This window comes from Ochotona princeps, chromosome 25 (assembly GCF_030435755.1).
Source record: "Ochotona princeps isolate mOchPri1 chromosome 25, mOchPri1.hap1, whole genome shotgun sequence".
NCBI lineage: Eukaryota > Metazoa > Chordata > Mammalia > Lagomorpha > Ochotonidae > Ochotona > Ochotona princeps.
In genome coordinates, this window is record NC_080856.1 from 22,181,219 (window position 1) to 22,208,787 (window position 27,569).

Sequence of the window (27,569 nt, forward strand, 5' to 3'; positions counted from 1 at the left end):
CTTTGTTTCAGAGGAAATGGAGAGTAGTAGAATCTTTGTAGAAAAACACGGAACTCCGCTATTGGCCATATTATCAGTTAGCCTTATGTTTTTTGTATATTGCATTACTTTAAACTTTCTAAGATCAGTTGATTACATCTGTCAAGTGTGTATGATTAAATGATCCTTTTCACAAGTTTGTCTTAAATATTGGAGGTGGACTGCTACAAGCCTTCATCAAGACCAATGTACTATTCTCACATCCCTGGGTGCCGGGGTGATGGCTGCTAATGTTCTTCCTCTAAGTTCCCTCCCAGGTACTGTTGCCATGTCATGCATGTTCTGTTCTCCCTGGGGACAGCCATGCCTAAATACTGGTTGGTGCAGATGTTCACAGTCACAGTCCTTCCCATTGTCTCAGATTGGAATTTCTTTGAAGGGCTGTCTCAACCCCGTGTGTCTTGTGAGATCAGTTTAAACTTTTGGTGCATAGTATCACAGCTTACACTTCGCTTATTTTGCTTCCTTCCTTCTCCAACTTTTCCAGTAAGTTTCCTGAAAATTTCTGTCTCAGAATCTTCCTGGTCTAAAGAAAAATGGTTAAAAGAATGTCTGTAGTACACATAATAAAATCGTGTGATGTAACCTATTAATCAGTAATTCATGAGAGACTGATTGCTTGTGATCACCTGAGAATGCTAATATCATTGTTACTACTACTACCCATGGGTAATGAAAACAAAAAAAAGAATGTCCAATAAACTGCTATTATTACTCTTAATAGAGAGTAAAATAACTTTAGTTCAAGAGATTTTTTAGAGTATTCCAGTACTTGTATAATTATAATATATATAAAGTATATAAAATGTATGTAACTTTTATATAAATATATAAGGTATATATTTAGGGATCAGCACAATGGCTCGATTGGCTAATGCTCCACCTGCAAACACTGGCATCCCATGTGGGCACCGGTTTATGACCTGGCTGTTTCACTTCCCATCCAGCTCCCTACCTGTAGCAGTGGAGGATGGCTCAGGTCCTTGGGACCCTGCACCATGTGGGAGATCTGCAAGAGGCTCCTGGCTCCTGGCTTTTGTTTGGCTCAATTCCAATCATTGTGGCCATTTGGAGAGTGAACCAGTGGACAGAAGATCTTTTCTCTGTCTCTCCTTCTCTTTGTAAATCTGCCTTTTCAATAAAAATGAACAAATCTGAAAAAATATTACAAATTATGAATTAGTATAAGTACATATATAAACACAATAACTTATAATTAATAGATTGAATCATCAACAGAAGAAATAAAATTAGCTCAAATTTTGATGGAGGAAACTTAAACGTTATTTTATTAGTTTATCATGATTAACCTGCTCCAGTACCATCAGAACCTTGTAATTTAGTAGTGATTCTCATCTGAAACGCTTAGATATACTTTTTGTCTCTGTGTATTTGATTGTTACTCCAAATCTGATGGAGGTGCTGACACTTCATATTCCTGTAAGGTTACAAGTTAATCTGTGGAAAGCTGATACATTATGACTTTAGGGACTGAAAGAAATGTTCATGGCGCTGAGGTTGAGATTTTATTAACCTGAGGACAATACATTACTCTTACATCTGAGTTAGCAAATTGGGCATTTCCTTCCAGTTTCTTCTACGTATTTACATTTTCCTCTCTGATGGTTACTTAATTGGTGCATTAAGTAAAAATTGGTCAGATGCTCACTCTGTGTGAGAATGGTGCTCTGAAGCAGTGGTTCTGCATGAAAAGGTGTGTCTCAAATATTAGTGATTTCTGAAGGGTAACTTTGTGATAGGAAGGTGCCCAGAATTTCATAAGGGAAATTGGAAAAGAGGAATGACCATGCTTAAGTTAGCCAAACCCAGTCATACTGAGCCCAAACTTTGGGTCTGGTTTTGACGTGTTTGGTAAGATTCCCATAACAAAGTCCCACACGCAAAGTAGGTGAAGCTAAGAAATGTGTTGTCACACAGTTCTGAGATCAGGGAGTCCTGGGGTGAGTTCCTCTGTAGGCAGAAGGGGACCCTGCTTCCTCTGCTTCTCTCCCCGGCTGCTGGTACTTTGCTGCCAGCCTTACCCCTGCCATCATCTTCACATGGCTCTCTCCCTGTATGTATGTGTACATAAAATTTCCTCCCACCTTTTTTTTTCAAGATGCTTGTAAAAACATAACTGATTTAGGATCGCATCTCACCGACTTCATTTTGACTGATTACCTCTGCAAAAAAATTTTTTATGCCGCATAAGGTCACATTCTGAAGTCCCCAGTTTGGGGACTTCAACCTGTGAATGGAGAGAGGTTCACAATTCTACCTGTACCAATAGGGTTACTATGTCTCCATTCCCCAGGATGACTTTTCCCCTCAAATGATACCTGAAGTAGTTGAGTGTCATTAGCTCTTGAGACACATTCAACTGTGAAATCTCACCTGATCTCGAAATGAAGTTTATTGCCTGGCCTCACACCGAGCTCCATTCTAGACTGTGAACATGGCTATGGATGAAATATATTTGAGATATAAATTCTGTCTAACAAATGAGTTCACAAGTTCTCAGGGGGCATTTGGCAACCAGCTCTTTTTTTGTTTTTTTGCAGATTAAACAAAGAAGACTTTTTCATAAAGCATTCATTTATATGAATATAAAAAAAGAATTCCAGTGGCATTTGGGCTGGATGTTTGTCTTTAATATGTTAGTAGATTTGCCTGAGGGGAGGATGTGATGCCTTCTAATTTTGTTTGAGGAAGATAGGCGAGTTGGGGGTGAGGAATGAGTCCTTTGTCAACCATGGCAGAAGACTTTTCTGTTTGAGCTTCTTTGAACAGCCTGGCATGTTTCAAAGCTTCTCACATGCTTACTGAATGAACAGATATGTTTAGGGAATTTGGAAGATTTGACAACAATCCAAAAGCACATACGTATTCCATGATTTACACATACCTAGCTTTGGCTGCATGCTGCATGGGCCAAAGAAGTGTGTAGGAATATCGGTAACAGTAGCAATTTATTGTACTTTTCTGTGAGCCAAGGCTTCTACATATGTTTGTTTTTCATCCTGTTTGATATTCTCTGAATTGTGCACTATGGTTTGATTTTATTCATGAGGAAGCAGAGGCCAAAGCAGACCAAGAAGCTTGGCCACATACGATAAGGTGTAACATGACCTTTATACCCTAACACCTGTCTTGTCCCTTTCTTCGTAAAAGCTTGTTTTTTTTTTTAGTGGAGTCAAAGCATTCATAATTATGAGTAAGAGAATTAGACATTTACATGTAAGAGGCTAATGGTTGACCCTGCAGTTAGATGTCTGATTTGGACCCCATCTTATGTATGGAACCTTGGATATGTAGCTATACTTTTTAGGAATTCATTGTAACATACTTTAAAGTATGGGTCATAAAGGCATCTGTCTCCTTGTTGTGAGGGATATGCAAGGTGTGTGAAATGATTCAGGGTCTGGGTAAGCATTGTTTCATAGTGTCTTAAGCTGACTTGGGATGCATACGTTTTTTTCGGAGTACTGCCCTGAGTCCCAGCAGCTATGTTTCCAATCCAACCTTCTACTAATGTCTTTGGGAAGCTGCAGATGTGGCACAAGCTATTTATCCCTGCTATCCACACAGCAGGCTTGAATGGCATTCCTGGCTCCTGACATTGACCTGACCCAACCCTAGTTCTTGGTATTTGCAGAATGAACCAAATAGTTGGAAATTTTCTCTTTGTGTATCCTTGTTATGCCTTTCACTTTGCTTCTAAATAAGTAAAACTAAGAAATTATGATTCAGTGTCTGACAAAGTATGTTCCTCATAAGATGTAAGATGACAAAACCAGTGATTTGTTTCTGTTTTATTCATTCAAATATACTACACATCTCTAACAGTGTACTAAAATATATAGACAATATATTGCTGGATGAGTGATTGCATTTTAACATGCAGATGTCTAGGTTTAGTCACATTAGAGATGTAATAAAGTAGTCAGCTGGTTGTGTGTGTGTGTGTGGAACAGTAGTTCTTAGTGTAGGATAATTGAAGACTCTTACATAAGCTGATTGCTGTGGGCAGAAGCTGGGTGTGACTGGTGGAGAATCATGAAAAAAATCAAGGTGGGATAATCCAGGCATATAATGTTTCAGATTCAGTCTTGAAAATAATTTTTTTAAAGATTTATTAATTTTCGCCCTGGTGTAATAACCTAATGGCTAAAGTCCTTGCCTTGTGTCTGCTGGGATCCCTCATGGGTGCTGGTTTGTGTCCTGGTTGCTCTGCTTTGCTTCCAGCTTCCTGTTGGTGGCCTGGGAAAGCAGCAGAGGATGGACCTAGCCCTGCGGACCCTACATCCATGTGGGAGACCTGAAAGAGGCTCCTGGCACCTGGCTTTGGATCAGTTTGGCTCCTGTCATTGAGGCCACTGGGGAATAAACTAGCAGATGGAAGGTATTTCTCTCTGTATCTCCTTCTCTATGTGTATCTGCCTTTTCAATAAAAAAAAAGGTTTTTACATTTTTATTGGAAAGGTAAATTTTTACAAAGATGTAGACATAAGAGAAGTCTTGCATCTGCTGGTTCATCCCCATATGGTGACAATGGCCAGAGCTGATCCAAAGCTGGCCCAGTCTCCCACATGGGTGTGGGGTGCCTAGAAATTGGTCCATCCTCTGCTTCCTTCCCAGACCACAAGCAGGAAGCTCAACTGGAAATGGAACAGCCGGGATGTGAACCAGTGCCAATATGAGATGCTGGTACTAGCAAGTGGAGAACTAGCCTATTAAGCCATATGCTGGGCACTAAAAAATAACTTTTTGAAGTGCTTCCACTGAGAAACAAAACGTGACTTTTTTTTCAACAATTATCAGCTAGTTGAAAATGTTGATGTACATGAAAATTACAGAAAAACATTTGAAGTTCACATTTAATATGGAAGAGTTAGGCTCCAAGAGTTATACACGAATTTTTCCAGACAGAAATTTCTGGCATAATGTTTTGGTTTCGGGACACTATCTTAATCCTGTGGACTATTTTTAGTCCTGTGGGCAGGTGTCCAGCTCAACCAAGAAGCCTCAAAGACTGTTTTGAATGTAAAGAAAATTAGTGCTTATGAAGTATTAGATATACTCATTCAAAACTACCACTTGTGATCCTGCTTGAGGAATTAAGCCAAGGTAGAGAGTCATGTTTTAGGCAGTTGGTTTGTTTTTCTAGAACAGCAAGGTGAGTTCACCGTCTCTTGTGTATCAGTCTGGTTGAGGGAACTGATGCTTCCCCAGTGCTTCTCCGCTCAGCTGGTGGGAATCTTCTGTTCTCTCAAGTACGTGAAAGAGGGAACTGGCACAGTGGGGCTGGGCTGAAGATGGGGCCACAGAAGCCAAAGGGCACCAGAATGAGCAGAGAAACATCTGCTGATGGGATCAGTATAGGATATTCAGGCTAAGCAATCACCTATTTACATGTTTTCTCTTACGTTATTAATTTTTTTTTTTTGATTGGAAAGTCAGATATACAGAGAAGAGGATCTTCCATCCATTGATTCAGTCCCCAAGTCGTCACCAGAGCTGAGCTGATCTGAAGCCAGGAGCCAGGAGCTTCTTCCGGGTCTCCCACATGGGTGCAGGGTCCCAAGGCTTTGGGCCATCCTCGACTGCTTTCCCAGGCCACCAGCATGGAGCTGGATGGGAAGCGGGGCCTTCTGGACACAAACCTGCTCCCATATGGGATCCTGGCATGTGCAAGGCGAGGGCCTTAATCACGCTGTTAAAATCCTTTTGGAAGAGTGTACGCTCCCTGTTCCCCGTGATTAGTGTGTTAGACTAACATTAACATGATTATTTGCCATTTACTAGTGTACTAGCAATAGAATTTCACTGTAGCATTGATGCCACAAAGCTGTTGTGATGTTTCTGCTTCTTAACACTGGATTCTATCTCATTTGCATTTGTCATTAGACAGCTGCTTCAAAGGATTTCTGTCCCTCTCAGGAAAGAGTATCTGTGATATGTAAGGCCTGAGATATAACTCAAATCATCCTAATCAGATTGCTCAACCCTTGATCTAATCAGCAAGCTGGTTTTGCTTAGCTTCTGGGTGAAGTTCATTCATTAACTAGGAAACCATTTGTTGAATATATGCTGTGTCTATCCGTAGGCTAAAACGTAATAAGATCAGTCTATGAATTGAGCCCTGTCCTTTAGGAGTATGTAGTCTCATTGAATGAAGTAAGGGGCATAATAGAATGCTATTTAAAATGTATGATGGCTTTTATACTTTACAAATGGTCGAGGTCTTTCATGTCAACTAATTGACATTAACTTCGACTTTGTGCCCTTGATACTGAATTATAGAATATTTTCACATCTACCATCGCAAATCTTCCCAAAGATGATTTTGCAGTTCTGGTCATGCCCTGTAAAGTGTTGCTGCGAAAAATAATAGAGAGAATCACTGGCACTTGACGGTTTTGCTGACTGGGAGCTTGGAAGGATTCTGATAAGGAGGAAAGAATAAGTTGAAACCCCACTGATTTTTTTTTATCAGAGCAAATTGCTGCTTCCAACCACAGTTTCCCACTGCTACCAGTAAGTCCTCTTCAACCACACACCAAGTTCTGCCAGACTCTTAAATGTCATATTCTGCAACCAAAACCACTTGAGATAGAAAAATAACTTAGATTAATATTATTTGAAGTCTGAGATATAACAAAGTCACCTTCTTATTTTAGCAGAAATTGTCTATATATGTACGAATTATTAGAAAAGGGAGTTTTTCTTGCATGCTTACAAGAATGAACAGCTGTAATCAGAATTTACTTCCCATTCTTGTATAGCATCTAAATATTTTTATTTTCCTGGTTTGTCTTTTTAATGTAGGATGACCCTTTCTAAGGTTTATAGAAAATACCCAGCATAAAAAGCATGGATTTCAAAACTTTTAAAACAGAAATGAATTTATATTTTAATTTTGTTTTCTACATTTTGGGATAACTTTTGTATTTGTCATTTTGTGAATTCCATTTGCAGTTCCAGACTTAGAGCCCCATTGATGTTCCTTCCTCCTTTTACCCCTCATTAATGAGAAGTGGAGTCAGTCATAAGTTTGCATTCTCAGTGTAGAGCAGATGATTAGCAAAAACCTTACTTGTTGCAGTTCACAGACTGCGAAACCACGTGACTTGGCTGTAATTTCATCCAGGGTTAAATATTTGCATGGCTCATGCAGCTGCATTGCTCTTCTAGACATCTCTTGGATCTTAATTTGATTATTGGAGGTATTTGCCCCCTGGTAGTTCTAATTAGAGAATAACCGGGAGTTGGTCAGAACCTACAAGCTGTGACAGTTAAACTCATTTGTCCGGTGGTTTGAGCTGGGGCCTGGTGGTAGATTTTAGTTATTTCCTCTTCTCTTCTAATCACAGCTGTCAGGGACAGTTCATAAAGAGATGAAAGATTTGTGCATTTTTTTTATTCAGCAGAAATTAGGGATTGTTCAGCTATTTAAAAATGCTTAAGCGCTGTTTGCTATCTACTGTAGACAGCTTGTAGGCTGTTATAGAATACAAGGTGGAAACTATAGAAAAGCTGAACACAGAGATCTGGTTTTCTTATGATGAAAGCTATAGCTTTCTCAGAGCCTGAGAAAAGGCCTAATGAAAAGTGCTACATTTCCTTCAGCTTAGTTGGAAACCCATGAAAGAATCCTACTTTCTTCTTACTGCATCAGGATATGGAAGACAGCTTGGGAGAGGGACCAGAATTGATGTTGTTAATTTGCTTTGATTAAAGCAGGGGAAGAGAATAGCATGTCATCAGAGTGGCTTCATTACAGACCTCCATGCTTGCAATGATTCTGGGGAATTACATAAATTAAGTAGGTTACCTGCTGCCTAGTGGGAGCTTTTGAAAGTAGACTGCTTGAAGGCTTGATATGATTTTGTCCAACTACTGGAGACCCATCCAGTACTTTTGGGACATTTTGTGTAGCAATACAAGGGACAGAACAGAGAAAATGAAAAAAAAGGAGGGCCTGGCACTGGCTAAGTTCTCTTTGACTGCTTATTACGTGACTCATGTTTGCACAAGTGTGGCAGTTTCACTGAATTCTGTTCGGTCTTTCCCCAGGTTTTAAAGGTCTACCCTTTGTCTTGCTTGACATTCTAAATTGCATTTCTGGGTAGAGTTTGCCAAGATTAATGAGCAGGACACAGAGCATCTATTCACCTCTTAGGGTTCAATAAAGGCTTGCACAATACCCCCTTCCCAGGGCAAGGGCTCTTCTGTAGTGGCTTATTGGTGATGAGATTCACTATAGATGGTCCCATCATCACCTTCCTTTTCGCTGGTTCACTGTGTAGTGAGGTGGGTGAACAGGCTCAGAATCTGGGCCTCCTGAGGGGTCTGATGTGTCTGCAGGTCTGGGCTCATAGATACCAATTCTTCTGCAGTGTTCAGGTCATGTGAAACAACCTGCAGAGACCCAGTTGGAAAATTCAATCCATAATGAAATCACTGCTGCTTTCTTTGAGAGCTCCCCTTTGATACGCATCAGTAAGTCATTGCTCTTGCACCTGCCCAAGCATACTTTGTGGCAAAGGGCTGAGTTTGAAGACTTTAGCACAGAGAAGAAATATCTTGGGACCAGTGTAAGCGCAGACTCCCTGACTCTCACTCAGAATGTTTCAGGACTCAAGAGTTATGGCAAGAAGAGGCCTACCTGATTCTGGTTCAGGTGCTTCTCACACCACACTTAGATCCCACTACACAGGGAACCTACAAATCAGTGCTCATTATTAAGCTTGAGACCCTGGTCTGAAATTTTGATGACTACTCAAAAATTGAAAATTCTGTTATTCCTGACAATATCCCTCATCTCCCCATAAGAGGTGGCTTTCTTCCTTTTCCTTGCTGCTCGTATTCTCACCAGGATGCTCTTGTTTTTCCCTCTGCTTTGCTCCACGATGGTGATATTTGCTTTGCTGAAACACCTCCTCTGAATTCTAATCTTTGCAGACAAGTTCAGGTTTGGCTCTCTTAGCCCTTCTTATTCCATTCCCTCCTTTCTGATTTGAATTCTGTTAGTTCTTACCTTGCAAAGGTGGGATCTGACAAGAATGCTTGGAATGTTTTTTTTTTTTCTGAGGTAGGTTTTTGTCTTTTCACATGGGTGATTTCTTGGCAGGTGCAAATCACTCTTTCCCCATTCAGAACCCCAAGCTGAGGTAGTCAATCTCCTGGTTGGTGAAGGATGTTCTCTTGAGGAGAGATGGCTGTAAGTGTACTTGAAGTTGTGACCAGATGGAGTTTGCCTTGCCAGGAAATGAAGGGGTTCACATAGGATGCCTCACAAACCTAATTTTATTGCCCCTCTTTACCTTTTTTTTTTTTTGGTCCCTAGCTACTTAAAATTATCCAAATACTGTGTACACCCACACCCTAGTCTTCTTCCACAAATAGGAAGATTTCCATTTATACCCCTGCCCCCAAAATGGCTTACATTTTTTGAGATGTATTTACTTGTGTTGGAAAGGCAGATTTATAAGGAGGAGACACACACGTGTGCGCACACACACACACACACACACACACACACAGGTCTTCCATCCACTTGTTCACTCCCCAAATAGTTGCAGTAACCATTGCTGAGTCAATACAAAGCCTGGAACCAGAGTCCCCTCTAGGTCTTCCACATGGGTTTATCGAGTCCCTAGACTTTGAGCCATTCTCCACTGCTTTCTTAGGCCACAAACAGGGAGCTGGATTGGAAGTGGAGTGGCCAGAACACGAACTGGTGCCCATATGGGATGCTGGCACTTGCAGGCAGAGGATTAGCCAATTGCCATTGCTGCAGCCCCAAAGACTCACATTTTAATTCTGGTGCTGAACCCATGCTTTTAGAGCCCTTTGGTCTTCCTGGGAACTGTCTCCTTCCTGGGAACTGTCACCCTCTTTTTAGACAGTATGCTCCAATACATTGGTAAAGATTTTCACAGATGCGAGTTTGACTCAGGTGTTGTTTCTACCCCACAGGAAATTTTGAGCTGTTTACAAGATTCTGATGTTGTTTTTTCTTTGTATTTTTTTTTCTTGCTGCAGGAAAGCAATCTCCCGGGCAGGCCTCCAGCATCTGGCTCCTGCACATCCCCTCAGCCTTCCTGTTGCAAATGGTCCAGCGAAGGAGCCCAGAGCAACTCTGGACTGGAGTGTATGTGTCAACATTTTCACTTATACATAGTTGCGGCTCCATGTTGTGTTGCCCTCCTTCTCAGGATTCCCTAAGCTTGAAGTGAGACTTACTTGGTTATTTTCAATATTGATCACGAACCAGCCTTCGGAGTGCTAGGCTGCAGTGCCGCCGCTTTCAGACTCCTGGGAAGACCGTAGCTCCTTTTATGAAGTCAGATGTGTTCAAGCCTAAAATAAAATCTTCATGAATCATTTGAACACTGTTTCCTGGCTTTGCAGCTGTGAGATGAAATGTCCCTTGCACACTTGCTGTATTGGTTTCTGCCAAGTTGACGATACATAGAGTGTTGCACATCTTTGGCGACATTGTGGAATCGAAGTTTGATTTCCTTGGCTTGAACGGCTATTTTTTTTCCTGACACAGGATGACTTCACTTTACCTTTCTGGCATTTCATGTCTCATTGGTCGTACTCCCTCCCTCTCATATCTCCCAGCCAAAGGCAGATGAGGCTTGCATCAGTGCGCTCAGTACCTCAGCTGGTGTTAGTATTTTAACCAAAATGCACCAGCAGAACCATTAGCCTGATTATTGAGAGGCTTCAAAGAATGAAGTTCATGGTCAGAGACATCCCTAACTGTGGACTGATGGGCTTTGTCGCCTCCGGAAGCAAGCACAGCCCAAGCTAGCGGCTGCTCTCAATTGCTGCCGGCCTAGCCCAATGATGAGCTTTGGCTAGCATTTCTAGTTAGGCTTGAGCAGAGTGGATAAACCACAAGGAAGAGAATGGCAGGGTGGGATAAAAAGAGGAGTACTTTGACTTGTTTTGCTTTGAGCACATCGGGCAAGATTTACTGTCCTTTTGTCATAACATTGTCTCCTCTCCTCCCGGCATACACGTATTCACATTGTGCTTTTACATCCTGGGCACACCCATGTAAATTCTGCCTGTATCTGTGAAGTACCTGTCACAGACAAGATGTGATTTAAATGCAGCATCTTCCCCGATGGTACCCATGGTTATTCTGAGCATGCTCAGGTATCATCTGAGCACACTGAGTTGATGTTCAGGAACAGCATTACCTTTTCAGAGTCCCTCCCCGCCTTTTTCCAGGACATAATGTAGAGCATATTTATGGTGTGTGCAGAATTGAAAACAAAACCAACTTTATGGAGAAACATAAGTCAAGTCAAAGAAGAATATGCATGGAGCAGTGGTGACAGAATGTTAGGAATCAAGGACCTTAAGTGCTGTTTTATATTTATAATGTTCCAGCCAATCCTGGGATCAAATACAGAGAGCAGTAGTTGAGATGAGAAGCTAATGAAGGATAGTTCATAGGAACCCTGGTTAATTCCTGCCATGTCCCCTCATGAACATAAGTCACTTGCTTTCTCTCAGCCTCCATATCCCCAGCTGTAGAGGGGATAGCTGTGGCCCACCTTGGTGGGACCTCATAGATGTTGTCCGGGTCAACTGCGGGAGCAAGTAGCGTAGTCCTTTGTGAACCGTGCATTCTGCGAATCCCTTTATTCAAAACCTAAGGTAGTTGATAGACCCATCAATCTGTCGGACATTTGTTCAGAACCGGCATTGTGCTGGAACTGTGCTGTTTTCTCAGGATTCTGGATGGCAGGAGCTTTGACTCCAGTGGGTAGAAGTCAGCATTGAGACTATGAACTGGCAATGTCTAGAACAGAGGATTTCAGAAGGTGCCCCAGGGTGTAAGGAAGGACACTCTGTCCCTTTTGATGCTGGAAATAGTTGCCAGAAAAATGCTCTGAGCAGGAAATGCCCCGTTTTAGCCAGTGCTTGGCAAGAAGGTATGACTTCTGCTGCCTGTAGAGAGGACTGTACTCTAATAAGTTTCATCAAAATGGTATTTTTGGCTAGTGGGGGGAGGCTGTGATGCCAAAGGGGAGAAAGAACAAATAGAACCTACTGCAGACTCTGCTTGTATTTTTCTCTGCCTTCCCTCCTCTTTGATTGTGGGCACCCTGACATGCTTGTCTGTTGAAACCACGCCATGGCAGAACACACATTGGGAATATCTAATGAACAATGGAGGAAACTTGGAGAACTTTTTGTAAGAACTCTCCTTATGAAGACTTATCTAGAGTTCTGAGGTCACACAGTGCCATGAGGAAACAAACAAAAAATGGTTTGCTAATACTGGTGTTGGCCAACAGAGGCTAAACTGTACCCAATCTTCCACTCTTACGACACTCATGTAAAGCATTGGTATGAGGTGAGAGACAGAAGCAGGTGGATAAAAATATTTACTTGGGGCTGATGTGATGGCTCAGCTTACTAATTCTCTGCCTGCAAGTGCTGGTACCCCCGTATGGGCACCAGTTCCTGTCCCAGCTGCTGCACTTCACATCCAGTTGCCTGCTTGTGGCCTGGGAAATCAGCAGAGGATGGCCCAAAGCCTTGGGACCCTATACTCATGTGGGTGACCCGGAGGAAGCTCCTGGCTCCTAGTTCTGGGCTTCAGAGATCAGCTCAGCTTTAGCAACTGTGGCCATTTGGGAGTGAACCAGCAGATGGTATATCTTTCTGTCTCTCCTTCTGTCTGTAAATCTGCCTTTTCAGTGTACATTAAAAAAAAAACATTTTTTTGACTTTTTTATTGCTAATTTTTAGACTATTTGCTCTTGGTAAATCTCTTGGCTCTTCTTTAAAATGTACTTTTCAATGATTTCATTGTCATCGCTCTAATTGGCTTTTCTATTCCGGGAGCCAAATCAGGAATGTCTTTCTTCTCCACTTAGATAAGGAGGGAGATTTCTGCTCAGTCCCTCTATACGTCCCCCCTCCTCTCCACTCCCTTGTTGGATTCCCTGTGGAAAATCAAGGTGATGATATGTGTTCCTCCACCAGTCCACGCTGAGTGAGCTGAAATGAGTCGTCTTTACTTATCTGGTCTGTTACTGTTAGTTGAGCACAGCCTAGGCTTGGAATCTTGTTAAGAGTCTCTTAAAGAAGGAAGTGGGTGGTAGAGATTAGAAAAAAAAAAAAGAGGAACTCTGATTTTTTGCCTTTGGTGAAGGCCCTGTGGTATTAAGCAGGATGGCCCAGGGGTGGAACACGCCTGAGTGTCCCCTGTTCTGTCTGTCCCCCTCCCTGACTCTTGGGTTGAAATTCTGTTTCCTTCCTAGCAATTTGGGTCAGGAGGTTGGGAATCATGGCAAGGTAAGTTGGTGTGAATGGCATGGGTGGCGCAGTGGTGAGCATAGCTGCCTTCCAAGGCAAGTCAGTGAGAACTTGGAATTAGAACCATATTCATCAAGTTCCTATTGTTTTGGAATGTCAGCAGTACCCCATTCTGATTCTTGCGTATGTGCTGATGTCATCTGAAAGGACACAACTATTCCTAAATATCTTTTTGCAGGGAGCTTTGAGTTGTGGTCTGCTTATGTGGTGCCAGAGGCACAAGTGAGTGCTAATTTAATGACTCATCTTCAGACACCTGCAGGTCTTGGTAGGAGCCAGGTTTCATGCTCCACGCATGCAAACTTTTCTTTCCTTCTAGGGCTCTGTTTCAGATTCCCGTTTATCTGTTTGTTGACAACACTGTCTTACCTCTGGCTCATTCCTCAGACTCCCCAATCTCTCCTTCTGGGGTTTAATTAGATGATTTTTGAAGACGTTTAGGATCCTCTGCCCATGTGCCTGGTCTTCTTCCCTGGACGATTGTTTGTCAGCATCTGGTCTTGCCACGTGTGTGTAGGCCTGTCCCCTTGTGCCTAGTCAGCATAGGATCCTTCATGGTGAAGGACAGACAGTGTCTAAATCAGTCTTGATGGTGGCATCTGGATCTTCTGTTGATAACAGCGGACAGCTGGGCTCAACTCAGTGTGGATACTGTTTTCTATAAAGCTAGGTTGGAAGCAAAGTAGCCAGCACCCTAAGTAGCACTCTAATAATGGATACAGGTGTCCTGCACAGTGACTTAGCCCAGTCGGCCATAACACTGGTTTTCCACAGTGCTGCTACCCATGGTGTGTTGTCTAAGAAGCCTTAGAAATAAATTAGGAAAGTTAATTTGACATTTTCATTCCAGAACCTTAGATTTCAGGCTACTTGAACAGATGTACAGGGTCTTCTATTTGGTTCCTCTTCACACTGGAGAGCGTGGAATCACAGGCCCAGTAGTGCCTGTTACTGATGTCAGGGGATGAACTGATTACAGCTTTTCTGCTCAATCAGCGAGAAGGGGACATGTCACCGGGAGTTGACAGGCACTGGGAGTTGACAAGCATTCAGCTAATCTCCCACTCCTGAAAGGCTCGATTAGACACGACTCTAGGACATCCTTGAAAAATAAATGGATTCATGCTATTTTAATCCCAATGCTTTAAAATTTCCTTCCTAAAACAATGCATTATACTAGATCTTAGAGCACACACAGTTGGAGTCTCCCATTCTTCCCAATAGAGTTATTCAGCCATCTTACAGTGACAGCCTGTAGAGGCTGCTCCATCCAATCCTGTGTGCTGCATGTCAGCTAAGCTAATTTGGGATCGGGGATGAGTTAAGCTAAATTAATAGAAGTGAAGGAAGTAATGCCCCCCAAAGATAAAACACCTTTGTTGCCTGGGCTGTCTCCTGACTTCATGCTTCAGGGAGAGTTTGCTCCTTTTCAAGAGGGTTGCTCACGCATAGTGTGTGTTTTCTCTTGAATGTCACCTACATCCCCTCGAAGGGAGACTGGGCTGGTTTTAGGATTGGGGCAAGGGTGCTGGCTTTGAGCAAAGGTCTGCTTGTAGAGTGACTGAGACGTAAGAGCCTGAAGAAGTGATTCAAGATTCCAGGCACTTCACCTCTTTTGTGTTTCTTTTTGGTACCACTGCCTAAAACAACACCCAGGATAGCTGCAAAAGCTACCCAGCTCATTCACAAAGGGTTTTAAACTCAGCATCACTAATTTCAGTTCTTTGGATCACTTCCTTCAATCCTGTGAGCTGTGGAAAACAGAATGACAACACAAACCAAACCAGATTTTCAACCCAGACCCCCTTTCCTTTCCTGTAGTTGATGATGCTAAGAAAAGAAGTGTTTTTTCCTATGCAGTTGGGAAAGTGCTTCACAGTTTGGTGCAAGGACAAGATTAGGGAACTAGACTCTCCACATGGGATTGGTTTGAACTGGGTTAGGAAAGTAGGTCAGCATATCTTTAGAAACCTTGAATGAAAAGCCAGGAGAAGCAGGGTTGTGTGCATGCATACATGTGTGTGTGTGTGTGTGTGTGTGTGTGTTCTCAAATCCTTGGAGATCTGGGCATTCTTTCCAAGTTTTGGGTCCTCTCTCTTCATCACATTGGGGTGTTGTCATCAGCGGTCTCCCCTACATCTCTCTCCGCTCCCCCATCTTACAGCAGAATTGTGACCATAGCGTGAGAAACTATTCACTATCAAGCACTGACAGTTCTGGCCCTGGCCAGGCATGGCAGTAATGGGACAAATCTGTCATGATTTCATGGGCCTCATTATTCCTTTGCTTTTTGATTTTGAAGAGATTTAAAAATAAATTGCGCTAGATACTTAGAGAAATGGCATTCTAGAACTTCGCAGGTTTGGCACAAGTGTCTCTGTTTGTTTTCTTGCCTCTCGGCACGTGATCCCAGTAACAACAGCCACGAGCTGTAAAGTAGTTATGCATTCTCTTACAGCCGAATTAAAAGCAGTGAAAACAAAGAGCTAAAGATATTTTTAAACCATATTTCTTTCATCAAGTATATGAACATATACTCAGTATGAAACTCAGTACTCTCTTTTTTCACACCGAATCGCTACATTCACAGCACCTCTGGGTTATTACTAACCACATTTCAGGTACTTTGTAGCCACAAGCTTACTACGCACAGCATCTGAACCATCCAAGTCTGTACCAAGGGAGGCAAGCCGCACATTTTACCTTTTATGAGTACATTTACATAGTATACATATTTATTGTTTTTGCTGTTTCAAGACAGCACATGTCCTCATGTTACGTGGACTGTTTACTTCTGGTGTGAGTGCAGTCTCTGTAAGTACAATTCGATCTGTAACATGCCACTCATGTTTTTGTTTTTACTTACAACCCTTAACCAAGATTTCCAGAGAACTGGAGTAAGAAATCATACTTATATCTGTAAGTCCACAATTGTGTCTCTCTGGATAAATTCCTGTCTTTAAGAAATAGAGCTATTCATATAAGTCTATAAAATACGTGCACAGCTATTGGGACTTGTTGCAGCGCTCTGTAGGATGGATGAAATATTACCTTCATTTAGCAGTAGGAGAGTTGTTTTGTTGCTTAGCACAGGTGGACAGTCATTGAGTTACGTGCTGTTTGAGATGCTCAATCAGGGTGGATGTGTAGAGAAGAAGAAAGGTGTTTCCAGGTGGGAAGAGTGAATGAACCAAATGTGACACCATCAATGGGAAATGAAGGTTATATTTAAAGAAGAATAATGATAGCAAAATTGCTGAGGTAAATAAGAGAGGTGGAGCATGAACAGATTGGCATCACTAATGGAAGGCCCAGTTGTTAGTGATTTGGGTTTTATTTTGTGAGTTCAGCTCATTCTCTGAGTACTCTGTGCGAGGGAGAAGCCCAGTCACAGCTGTGTGTTAGAGACATTAGGTTTACATCAGTGTAAACTCAATCAGGAGGCTTTCAGAATTCGGAGTCCAGAGAAGAAACCAGCTCTCACAGAAATGCATGCTGTCCGCAGCAGAGCATGGAATGTTGTATTTGATGTATTCAGTGGAAGAAAACGCAGACCAAAATAAGAGCAGAGACGAGACCTGTATTCGTGGGGACAAACCAGGCTACAGTAGGCCTCAATTTAATAGAGGTTGGTTCTCACCCATATAAGATGCTCCAATCCTATTCCAGGCAGTTGGGTGGGGTGTCATTCCCTCTCTCGTGTATCCAGTCATCCATACTGACATCTTAGCAGCAGGCTGCCCAAGTCAGCTGTTCCCCAATCAACTAGCATTGAAGGAGTGCATGTGGAAATATTTAACACATCAAGTCTGAAACTTTTGCTGTTCCTTAGTTGAAACTTGATCACATGACCATGTTTAATTACAAGGGAGCCTTGGAAGTAGGACCTAATGGCGTCTCAGAAAAGGAAACTCTTTTACCAAATGGCTAGAAGTTTTGACCTTAGAATCTCAACATCAGTCATAATATAAACTGTCATAAAGATCTATGAACTTCTCGTTGTATCCCCAAAATTGAACCGTATGACCTTCATATTTAAACATCACTCTCATTCTTTGAGGGAGACACACTGTTTTTATGATTTTACTCATAAGTTTTAGGGATGTGAGAGAGGTCTCAATACACACAGCTAGTATGTAACAAGTCATCGACTCTAAATTTCATGCTTATTGTGAAAAACGTAGGAAGAAAACCAAAATAGTTTCTTAGTCAACTTCATTCTTGTTCTAGTACCATACAGTTTATATACCTTTATGTAAAATTCAGGAGTCTCAAGACACACATTTGTAGCTATGACAGTGCTTTCCCAGGTGAGTGGTAGAAAGCTAATTCTGCCTGGCAACCTTGTATGACAATACACATGAAATGCTGGCACCCAGGGAAGCTTATCTGAGCCTTGGTATTCCGAGTTTTAATTGGAGGTGAGTCATGTAGCAACACTGATGGCTTGTGTGGTTGACTTTGGTTACCCTTTTGCCCCCCGGAGGTTATGCTGATATCTTATGACCCAAAGCCCCCAAATCAAGAAAACATTCTTTGAGGCATGACATTCTGGCTGGTTAGAGATAACTTTCTTGGAGCTGAGAGCAAAGGGCAGAGGTCACTATAGGTGAGTTTACTTTTTTACTTGACTGTGTTAAACATCAGACAAGACAACAATAAGACAATTTGAGGTCAGACCATGGGAAAAATATAATCTAATAAAAGGTTGCACTTTGTCTTCTTCCTCTAGGTATTTTTTATCCTAAATTTTAAAGGCTATGAGATCTTTGTTAGACATTCAGTTTATCCCAGTTTCTTCCTTTGTATTCTTTGAAGTGGAGCATATAGTAATGTTCATTCATTATTTTTTTTTGATAATTTTTAGTCTTTCACATTTTTAGTTCCCGAAATTCATTAAGTATTTACTATTTGGTAGATACTAGACATAAGATATTCCAATGGAACTTTGAATCTATCACAAAATAATTAAATATTAATGACTAATATATTAGTTAATACTATAATTAGGGCAATGTATGAATAATGACAGCTAAGGCAAATGAAGGGAAAGGTAAATTTTATTGTGAGAAAAACTGGCAAAATGATTTGAATCAGATGTAGTACTTCTTTGAGGAAGTGCCACTTGACCTGATAAACTGTGAATGGGAATGAACCATATATAGGGACGGAGTGAAATGGGATACAGTGAACCACCTCTGATGAGCAGGCCTGAATAAAGTGAGGAATGCACAATGCTAGCATCCAGTGGAAGCAAATTTTGGAAAAAAAAAAAAAAGAGCAACAAGTGAAGTGAAGTTGAGATAAGAGCATCATTAGACTTTTGGAGAAATAGTAAGAGTCCAGGAAGTGTGACCGAAGACAAGGTTAAGCTAATAGGAAATGAGACAGGAAAAAAAAAAAGATTGGAGATGTACCCAGAGACCAGTTAAACAAAGAGTAAGGACTCTTCCAAGAGCCAGAATAACCACTGAAGACTTTTGAATGGAACAGCGACCTGACCAGATCTACACTTCAATTTGTTCGGTTGATGTTTGGAAAACAGACCAGACATTTATCAAGAATAAGGCAGGAATACAAGGAAGGGGTATATTGTGATATTCCAACCACATAAGTTGGAACAGTCGAGATGGTAAGAAGCAATTTGGCTTCACATATATTTTTGAAACCAGAATGAGAGAGAGAAGAGAGAGATATCGTCTATCTTCAAAAATTTCATGGAAAGATGGACTGGCGTTGTAGTGTAGCAGGTAAAGCCATTGCCTGAGATGCCAGCATCTCAAATGGATGCTGGCTTATGTTCCAGTTGCTCCGGTTTGATCCAGCTCCCTGCCAGTGTGCCTGGGAGGGAGCAGTGTATGATGATGCAGGTGCTTGATCTCCTGCCCCGTTCCCTAGTGGGAGACCAGAGTGAAGCTCGTGACTCCTGACCTTTGCCTGGCCACATGGCTGCAGGGTCTCAAGCAATTGGTCCATCCTCCACTTCATTTCCAGATATATTATCAGGGAGCTGGATTGGACATAAAGCAGCCAGAATTGAGCTGGTTCCCGTATGTGATTCTAGCTACTACACTACAGCACCGACTCTTCTGTTTTACTTCCAAATATTGTATTTATCAAAAAATATCTGAAAACTTTTATGGTCCCAAGCTACAATTTTTCCCTCTTCCCTCTCTTGTTTTCCCATAAAACTGACTGTTGGGAGAAGCCTGTTTTCTCCTGTTTTCCATAAAGAAATTGGATGTGACTCCCTCCCAGTACCAATGGAGAAGAAAACTCTTGGCCAGAATGGAGATGATGTTTGTCTGTGTTGCTTTCCTGATAAGGAATGATCTTACATTTGGAGACATGTCTGGCATGGCCTCACCCCAGCATCTCCTCGGGCTTGACACCTTGACACCTTGACACCTTGTCATCTGTCGTGGCATCTCTCCTGATCATGACTCAGGCTGTCCTGCGACTTCTTTTTTGGGATAATAAATATACACCTGGATCACATGTCACCATACTATCTTTTGATTATTCTTTCCTGAAAAGCATTTGAGACTGTAGACCCTGAAAGGAAAATGTATTTTCTTTATATCTGAAAAAATACCTTTATTTTCCATGAAAAATACACTTGCTGCTTTTTCCCAGCAAATGTCCTTTGGTTTATATTTCTGCCTTGTGCTAAACTGTAGGACTCAGAAAGCTGGCTTGTGGGCACCTCTGGACTGGGCTGTAATGCAGGTGGCTGATGCGGAAGATGGAGTTCTGAATTTCTGCTGGTTCTACAAAGCTCTGTGGGGAACTCATCCCCTCTTTCTGAGTGCTCAGGTTGAAGTAACAGAACACCATGGACAGAGGGGCTTAAGGAACAGACATTTATAGCTCACAGATCTGGAGGCTCTGAAGCCCAAGGTCAGACTGCTAGCAAATTCAGTTCCTTGTAAGGGCTCTATCCTAGTTTCCAAATAGCTACTTTCTTGTTTTGAGCTCACATGGTTTTTCACTGATGGGTGCAGCAAGATTGAGATCACTGCTTGTCTCTCCTTAATGAAGGGCTTAAACCCATCATGAAGGCTCCATTGCCATGGCCCAATCAGATACCAAAGGTACAGACTCCTCACAGCTCCACATGGGGGCCACATGTCAACACACAGGTTCTGGAGACAACACAGTTAAATCTGTGACACCTCCTATGTCAAAACAAAACAGAACAAAACAAAAACTGCACACCCATGTTCTATTTCTCATGAGTAAGAGAACAGGAGTGATCTTCAACTACCTGTCAACATTGTCTTTTCCTTTATAGTTAATTTGGTACAAAGCTTTTCCTAATAGCTCAGATCCTGTCTTAAGCAAATGAGAAAAACGCAATTATTGTACAACTCTGTCCTTTCCAAGATAGTGTGCACCGAGAGGGGGGATATTGAGTTTTATAGATCACCCTATTCTTATACAAGTACCTACTCCTCTCCTCAATGAGACACCACACATTTCTGAGCAGTGGGACTGTTGTTCATTGTGTTACCCATCAGGGCAGCTCGTTTGCTTTCACAGGTATGTGAATAGTTTACAACTAAAGAAATTATTTGTTTTGAGGAATTTGAGTTCAGACCTTAGTGAGTTATTCAAGTGTTTTTAATCCCTGAATACTTGCTGTGTGTTGAGTACTAGAAATTTCAACTAAAAGTTTTCAAGAGGTCTCTGCCCTTAAAGTACAATGTACTTGTTACTAAAGGAAATGTGTTTTTGAAGATTTTGACTTAAAGAACTTTAATAGGGCATCCTCCTTTTTAATTATTGTTCAAGGATTTATTTATGTGAAAAGCCCTGGATGGGGGAGGTGGGGAACGGGGAGCAGAGAGACAGGCAGATAAAGATACAGAGATGGCCCATCTGCTAATGCATTCCCGAAAAGGCTGCAGTGCCTGGGGCTGGTTCAGGCTAAAGCTAAACACCCAGAACCCCAACAAGATCTCCCCCTTGTGTGTCAGGGATACAAACACTTGGGCCATCTTCCACTGTTTTTCCAGGTACATTAGCAGAGAGCTGGATCAGAAGCGGGGCAGCTCTGATTTGGGATGTCAGCATTAAAACCAGCAACTTTCTATGTCACAACACTGGTCCCCATTTCCTTTTATGTTAGCTCACAAAGCAAAGACAAATTTTAGTAGAATTTTAGTCTCAATTCTTATAGAATTTGCCACGTTGGTCCCAGATAAATAAGAGTTTACACTGAGCCATTTAGGGATGTTTTTGCTTCTTTGCTGAATGTATGTTTGATAAATGATGGCATCCATAGATAAAGCAGCTATAAACCTAATGTCAACTTTAGCTCTTCTCCAGCAGTCTTCCCATACACCCTCTTGTGTTTCTATAGCTTTGGCAAAAATCAACTTGAGCCGTACCTTGAAGGTTCCCAAACTATCACATCCCATAGGTGAAGTCTGAAAATTTTCTCTTTTATCCCTGGAAAGAAAACTGAAGCCAGGTGGCTGTTTTCCTTGCAGGAGAATGCTGTGAACGGAGAGCACCTGTGGCTGGAGACCAACGTCTCAGGAGACCTCTGCTACCTGGGGGAAGAGAACTGCCAAGTCCGATTTGCAGTGAGTGTGTCCTCTGGCTCTGGGCCTCTGGGTCTGACGGCAGAGGGGGCCACTGGGCCTGAATTTCCATAAGGATGTTTGAATGAGCTTGTCCTTGTGGGATGGAAGACTTCCCGAATGTTCTTCAGTTTTACAGAGGGAGTTTATCACAGGACTTTCAGATTGTCCTTCTGAATGGCACCTGGCCTTACCTATACAGGCTACACTTTGTATAGTTATGCTCAGGGTAGGTTTGTGTATGTGTGTGTGTGTGTGTGTGTGTGTGTTGAGGGTGAATGTGTAGGAGGAAGCCCTTGCTGATGAAGAGAGCCTGTGCAAGGAGGAGAGGAACTCTACGGGAGGGAGGCTATTTGCAGGGAGTGGCTGTGGTGATGAGTGGTGGAGTATACCTCAGTTACAGGATGAAGACACCTGTCCCGAGAATGGGAGTGGCTTTGGGCCTGCCAACAGTCTCCCTTCTGCAGGATAGCTTGGGAAGGATATAAATTAGCAACAGGCTAGCTGGAAACCTCTTGCTTTGTGTCTCTACAAGAATCTGTGTTCTGTGAAGAAAGGATGGTTGCCAGGCAATAAGTTACGGAGGAACTAAAATGTTTATGTTGAGGCTGCGAAATTGTTTTGTAGTTTAAAGTTATTGGTCCAAAAAGCAACAGGCAATTTAGAACAGAAAAGAAGGAAGAAAAAGGGCCTGGTGTAATAGCCCAGTGGTTAAAGTCCTTGCCTTGCATGTGCCAGGATCCCGTATGGGCGCCAGTTTGTGTGCCAGCTTTCTTCCCATCCAGCTCCCTGCCTGTGGCCTGGGAAAGCAGTCAATGACTTCCCAAGGCCTTGGGACCCTGCACTTGTGTGAAAGACCTAGAAAAAACTCCTGGCTCCTGGCTTTGGATCGCCTTGACTCTGGCTGTTGCAGCCATTTGGGTAGTGAGCTAGCGGATGGAAGATCTGTCTCTTTGTATACATGTTTTTCCAATAAAAATAAATAAATCTTTTTAAAAAAGGAGAAAGAAAAATATATGCCTACTTAATTTGGGGAAATGATATCATCACTTAGACAATACATGAAACAGTTTTGTTATAGGAAAGGAAGAATCAAGACAAAAATGCAGCTTTTTGAAATTGCTAATCTATGTTTATGTTAATCACAAATAAGGAAGAAATTGAGTTTTTGTTAACGTCTACAGAAAAATACATCTAGCCCCCAAAGATTTTCAGCAGGCTTCCTGAAATCACAGAGTCCCAGCATCATGAGGCTTTTTATTGTTTTTGTTGTTTCGACCTCTAGTTTACAGACTTTGGCAAGCCGTTGAGAATCCTGGGGAGAGCATGGTTTGTCTGAGTCAAGTTAGGCAGTTCAGGAACTGTCCCGCTGAGCAGGCTCCGGATTTGAATCCCAGTGTTTGTGCTCTGTGATATTAAGGCTCAGATTCACCGGACGTTGGCCTCCTATGTAAAAGGGAGAGTAACACCAAATGATTTTAAATTTCGCTCCTAATCTAGATCTCTAATTAATCGTTTGAATTTCTCCTAATATGGCTTTAAATTCAATTGATTCAAATAACAGCATTTCAACTTTATGCATATGTATTTTTAATTAAAGCGTAATTGCATGGAATTTGATTAAATTAACTAAATCTGTGAGAAGCTCAGCTGTTTGGACTAAAATGCTATAAATAATGAATTAACATTTGGGTCTTAGTTAATTGCATAAACACTGGTCTTGGAGTATTAGATAATTTAAAATGGAAAACATGAAAGCCTCTCTTTCTTGGGCATACACTTTTGAACATTTCCTACTGATCTTATTGCCAGTGAATGGATAATGGTTTGTGAAGGTTTTGCCTCATCTCAAAGTTGCCCCGTTTGATCCTTTTCTGGCCCTTTTTCTGGGTCTGCCACGTATTCATCTCTCTTGACAAATAGATGAGTAGAACTGTACATCCTCTTGAAACCTGTATTGGTGAGTACCATTCTACCCACTCAATCATGATTACTTGATCCCTCTTACAAAAAGGGCAGAATTAAAAAAAAAAAAAAGTAAAGGCAGTTTTTGACAGAAATGGGAAGAAATTGAGCTGTGAAGCTCCTAGAGTCCTTCTGAACCATCCTCATGATTTTTTTTTAAAGATGTATTTATTTTTAATGGAAAGAGAAGAGGAGAGGCACAGAGGAAGATCTTCGTCTGATGGTTCACTCTCCAAGTGGCTGCAGCAGCTGGAGCTGAGCTGATCTGAAGCCAGGAGCCAAGAGTTTCTTCTGGGTCTCCCACACAGGTGCAGGGTCCCAAGGCCTTGGGCCATCCTCGACTGCTTTCCCAGGCCACAAGCAGGGAGCTGGATGGGAAGCAGGGCCGCCAGGATTAGAACCTACGCCCATATGGGATCCCGGCGCATTCAAGGGAAGGACTTAACTGCTATGCTATCGTGCCGAGCCCTTCCTCATGATTTATTCCAGGGAAATGGCAGTATTAACACATTTGGCAAAGTTGCTGGCTGGGAAATAGCTTGCTCCCAAAAAGTGGTGATCGAAGAAATAACAAATTAGCTGATGAGCTGACTGTGGTTCCTTTTTCTCAATTCCTTCAAGCAACATTTCTTCACCTGTAAAGTTGGGGGAAGATTGTGTTAAGGAATTGATGATAATGCATGAAAAAAAACTTATTTCGCACTGTGGAAGAATATAATTCATTCAAACAAAATAAAGTGATACTACAAAGGACTAGCAGTTTTCAGGATACATTTGAAAAATGCGAAGAAGGGCACCCAAACAGAGTCAAGATCACATGCTTATAAAATTGGCAAAGTTTTATGAAAATGATAATACTGACTGCTGGCTGGTTCAGGTGAAATTGGGCAATCTTGTTATCTGCTGGGAGAAGTTTTGGTTGTCAATGTATAGTAAAAACATTAAACCTCTCCCCTCTGCCCAGCACATCATGAGGATTGTATCATCTTTGGACACTGTATTTTGGAAGGGGCACTGGGAAGCAGCTGAGGACCCAGAAGAGAGTGCCTGAGTTGCTTCTGGATACAGGAACCAGTGCCCAAATGCAATGTTGGAGTTTGCTCATAGAGGGTTATCCAATTGAATCAACACACCAACTCCCTACATACCTATTTTTATACTTGAACTTGCTTATGTTCACCTTTAGATTTCACTAAAGTCCTGTTGTTGTGAATCTGGATAGACTCAGGTGAGCAGCAGGAAGGAAATAGGCTCCATGTTGGGCTGACCTGGGTTTGTGTCATTTACGTATGTTAACTTGGCACAGATCACTGCACTTTTCATTGCCTCAATTTCCTGGTTGAAAGTGTTGTTAAGATAGGGAGTGAATCATCAGATGGAAGATCTTCCTCTTTGTCTCTCTTCCTCTCTGTATATCTGACTTTGCAATAAAAGTAAATCTTGTTTTAAAAAAGATAGAACTCAGTGATGCTAGTTCACTTTAGTTTTTAATTTATTTTGAAAAAAAATGCTTATTCATTTGAGGCAGAGAGATGGAGGCAAAAATGGGAGAGACATTTCTCTGTTGGTTCACTATGCCAAAGTACATAAAAGCCAGGAGCAGGCCAGGTCAAAGTCAGGAGACAGAAATTCCATCGGATTCTTCCGTGTTGGTGACATGAAACCAAGTACTTGAACAATTATCCACTGCACAGGCACAGTTAGTAGGGTATTGGATAAGAAGCAGAGCAGTTGGCATTCCAACTTGTGCTCTGATGTGGGATGCCAGCATTGCAAATGGTGGCTTAACCCACTCTAACGCAATGCTGGCACCTTAATTCAGTCAGGCTCAATTTAAATTTTTTTCCTTCAGTTTGCTTAACTGTGTTTTAATTTTTAAATGTATTTGTTTGACAGGCAGAGTGGCAGAGGGAGGGAGAGATGGAAAGAAGTACACATACACATACACACACAGAGGCAGAGAGAGAGAGAGGGAGAGAGAGAATGAATGAATTTTCCATCTGCTTCCCAAATGGGCAGAATAATTGCAATCGCACCAGGCCAAGGCCAGGAGCCCAGAACTCCAGTCCATCTCCCAGAAGGATGCAGTATTGTCACACACGGTCCTTCTTTCTAAGATGCATTAATACAGAGCTGGATTCTGAGCAGAGTAGCTGGGACTCAACTGGCACTCCTACAGGTGACTTAACTTGCTGCTCCACACTGCCAGCCCCCACGCTGGCCTCTTTATTTTATCTTATATGCTTTGGTTCCCAGCCTAGGCCTGCAGCATCAGTGTCTCTAGTGAGTGGTACCAGGTTTTCAGGTTAGAGCAAAATCATTCTCTGTATGATTGTATACATTGTCAGGGTAGAGTCTAGCCATTGATCAACTTCATAAAGAGCGTCAGGACCATGTGACGTGGCCTGCTTCTCACACCTGGCATATAGCAGCTGTTCTCAATTGAACCCTGTCCTCCAGAAAGGTATGCTCAAATTCTCTGTGTAAGATCTTAGAATGTGACCTTATTTGGAAGTACAATTGTTGCAGATGTAATTAGTCAGATGAGGTCATACTGGGATACAGTGATCCCTAATCTAATATGACAAATGTCCTTATAAGAAAAGGGAAGGATACAGCAGTACCTCAACACGGAGAAAGCCATGTGATGATGGAAACCGAGAAGCAGTGATGTAGCTTGGGAGCTAAGAAACACATGATTCCTGGCCGTCTTCAGGAGCTAGGGGGATGCATGGACTGCATGTCGCTTCGGAGCCCTCAGGAGGGATTCCACCCTTGCTTTGAGCTATTGGCCTTCGCCCAGTGAGGCAGGACGCACTCCTGTGGTTTGAAGCAAATCAGCTTCATGAGGGTAGCACTAGAAAACTAATACAGCAGCTATTCTATCAGGCAGGCTACCTTATCTGCCCGTGCAGGGATGTCCTCAATGACATGGTCCACGACTCCCCTCTCCCCCATCCCCCACACAGGTACATCTAAATCAGTGTCCAGGGTTTAGGCGGAGAGGGATGTGGTTGCTGGATAAGCAAGCAGACGGGCAGCTAGGTGTCAGAGCTGTGAGCTGCAGGGAAGACGCTAGGTAGAGGGTTTGATATGTGAGAGAGTGCGTAGGTTGGGTAAAAGGAAGAAAGGAACTGTCAGACTTCAGAATGCTGTTTCCAGATTTATCTTTTCTATTTTTAAATGTGCTCATGTCACTTTCTTTTTGTGGGTAGGCTAATAGGTATGGTTTTACTTTTGCTCTTGGTTTGTTCATACCTTTTTTTTTATCTTTGCCTTTTATCTTTGCCTTGCATGTCATGTCTGGGAAACATGAACTTACCCTTCCCAAAACTCCTAGCCTTCGTTCCAGGGTGTCTTCCTTGGTGACCTGCAGTTTTATTGAGAAGTGAAATGAAGTGCACTAGGGAGATCAGATGAGTGAGGACAGCCACTCAGGTCAAAGACAAAAGGCCTGAGTCAAGTCCCGAGCTCAGCCCTGCTTTTCTGGGCCTTGGGCTCTTTGGTAAACTGCAATGATTGGATAGAACTCAGGGTCAGCACAGGGAGGAGATTGATTCCCACAGTCTGTACTTTCTCCGTGTTTAGTTCAATGTCGTGAAGTTGAAGAAACCAATCGGCCAT

General features: G+C 42.2%; 1 protein-coding gene across 4 annotated transcripts in view; it reads left to right on the forward strand.

Annotated features, from left to right (window-relative positions):
• DGKI (diacylglycerol kinase iota) overlaps window positions 1–27,569 on the forward strand; it is a 402,429-nt gene that overhangs the window by 150,930 nt on the left and 223,930 nt on the right. For all 4 annotated transcript variants that reach the window (XR_009244222.1, XM_058654978.1, XM_058654979.1 and 1 more), the window contains exons 2-3: window positions 10,087–10,195; window positions 21,888–21,983. Coding sequence is in view for 3 of the 4 variants with exons in the window: in XM_058654978.1 (XP_058510961.1) it covers window positions 10,087–10,195; window positions 21,888–21,983 (205 nt within the window). In the remaining variant the exon portion in view is untranslated. The remainder of the gene's footprint in view (window positions 1–10,086; window positions 10,196–21,887; window positions 21,984–27,569) is intronic.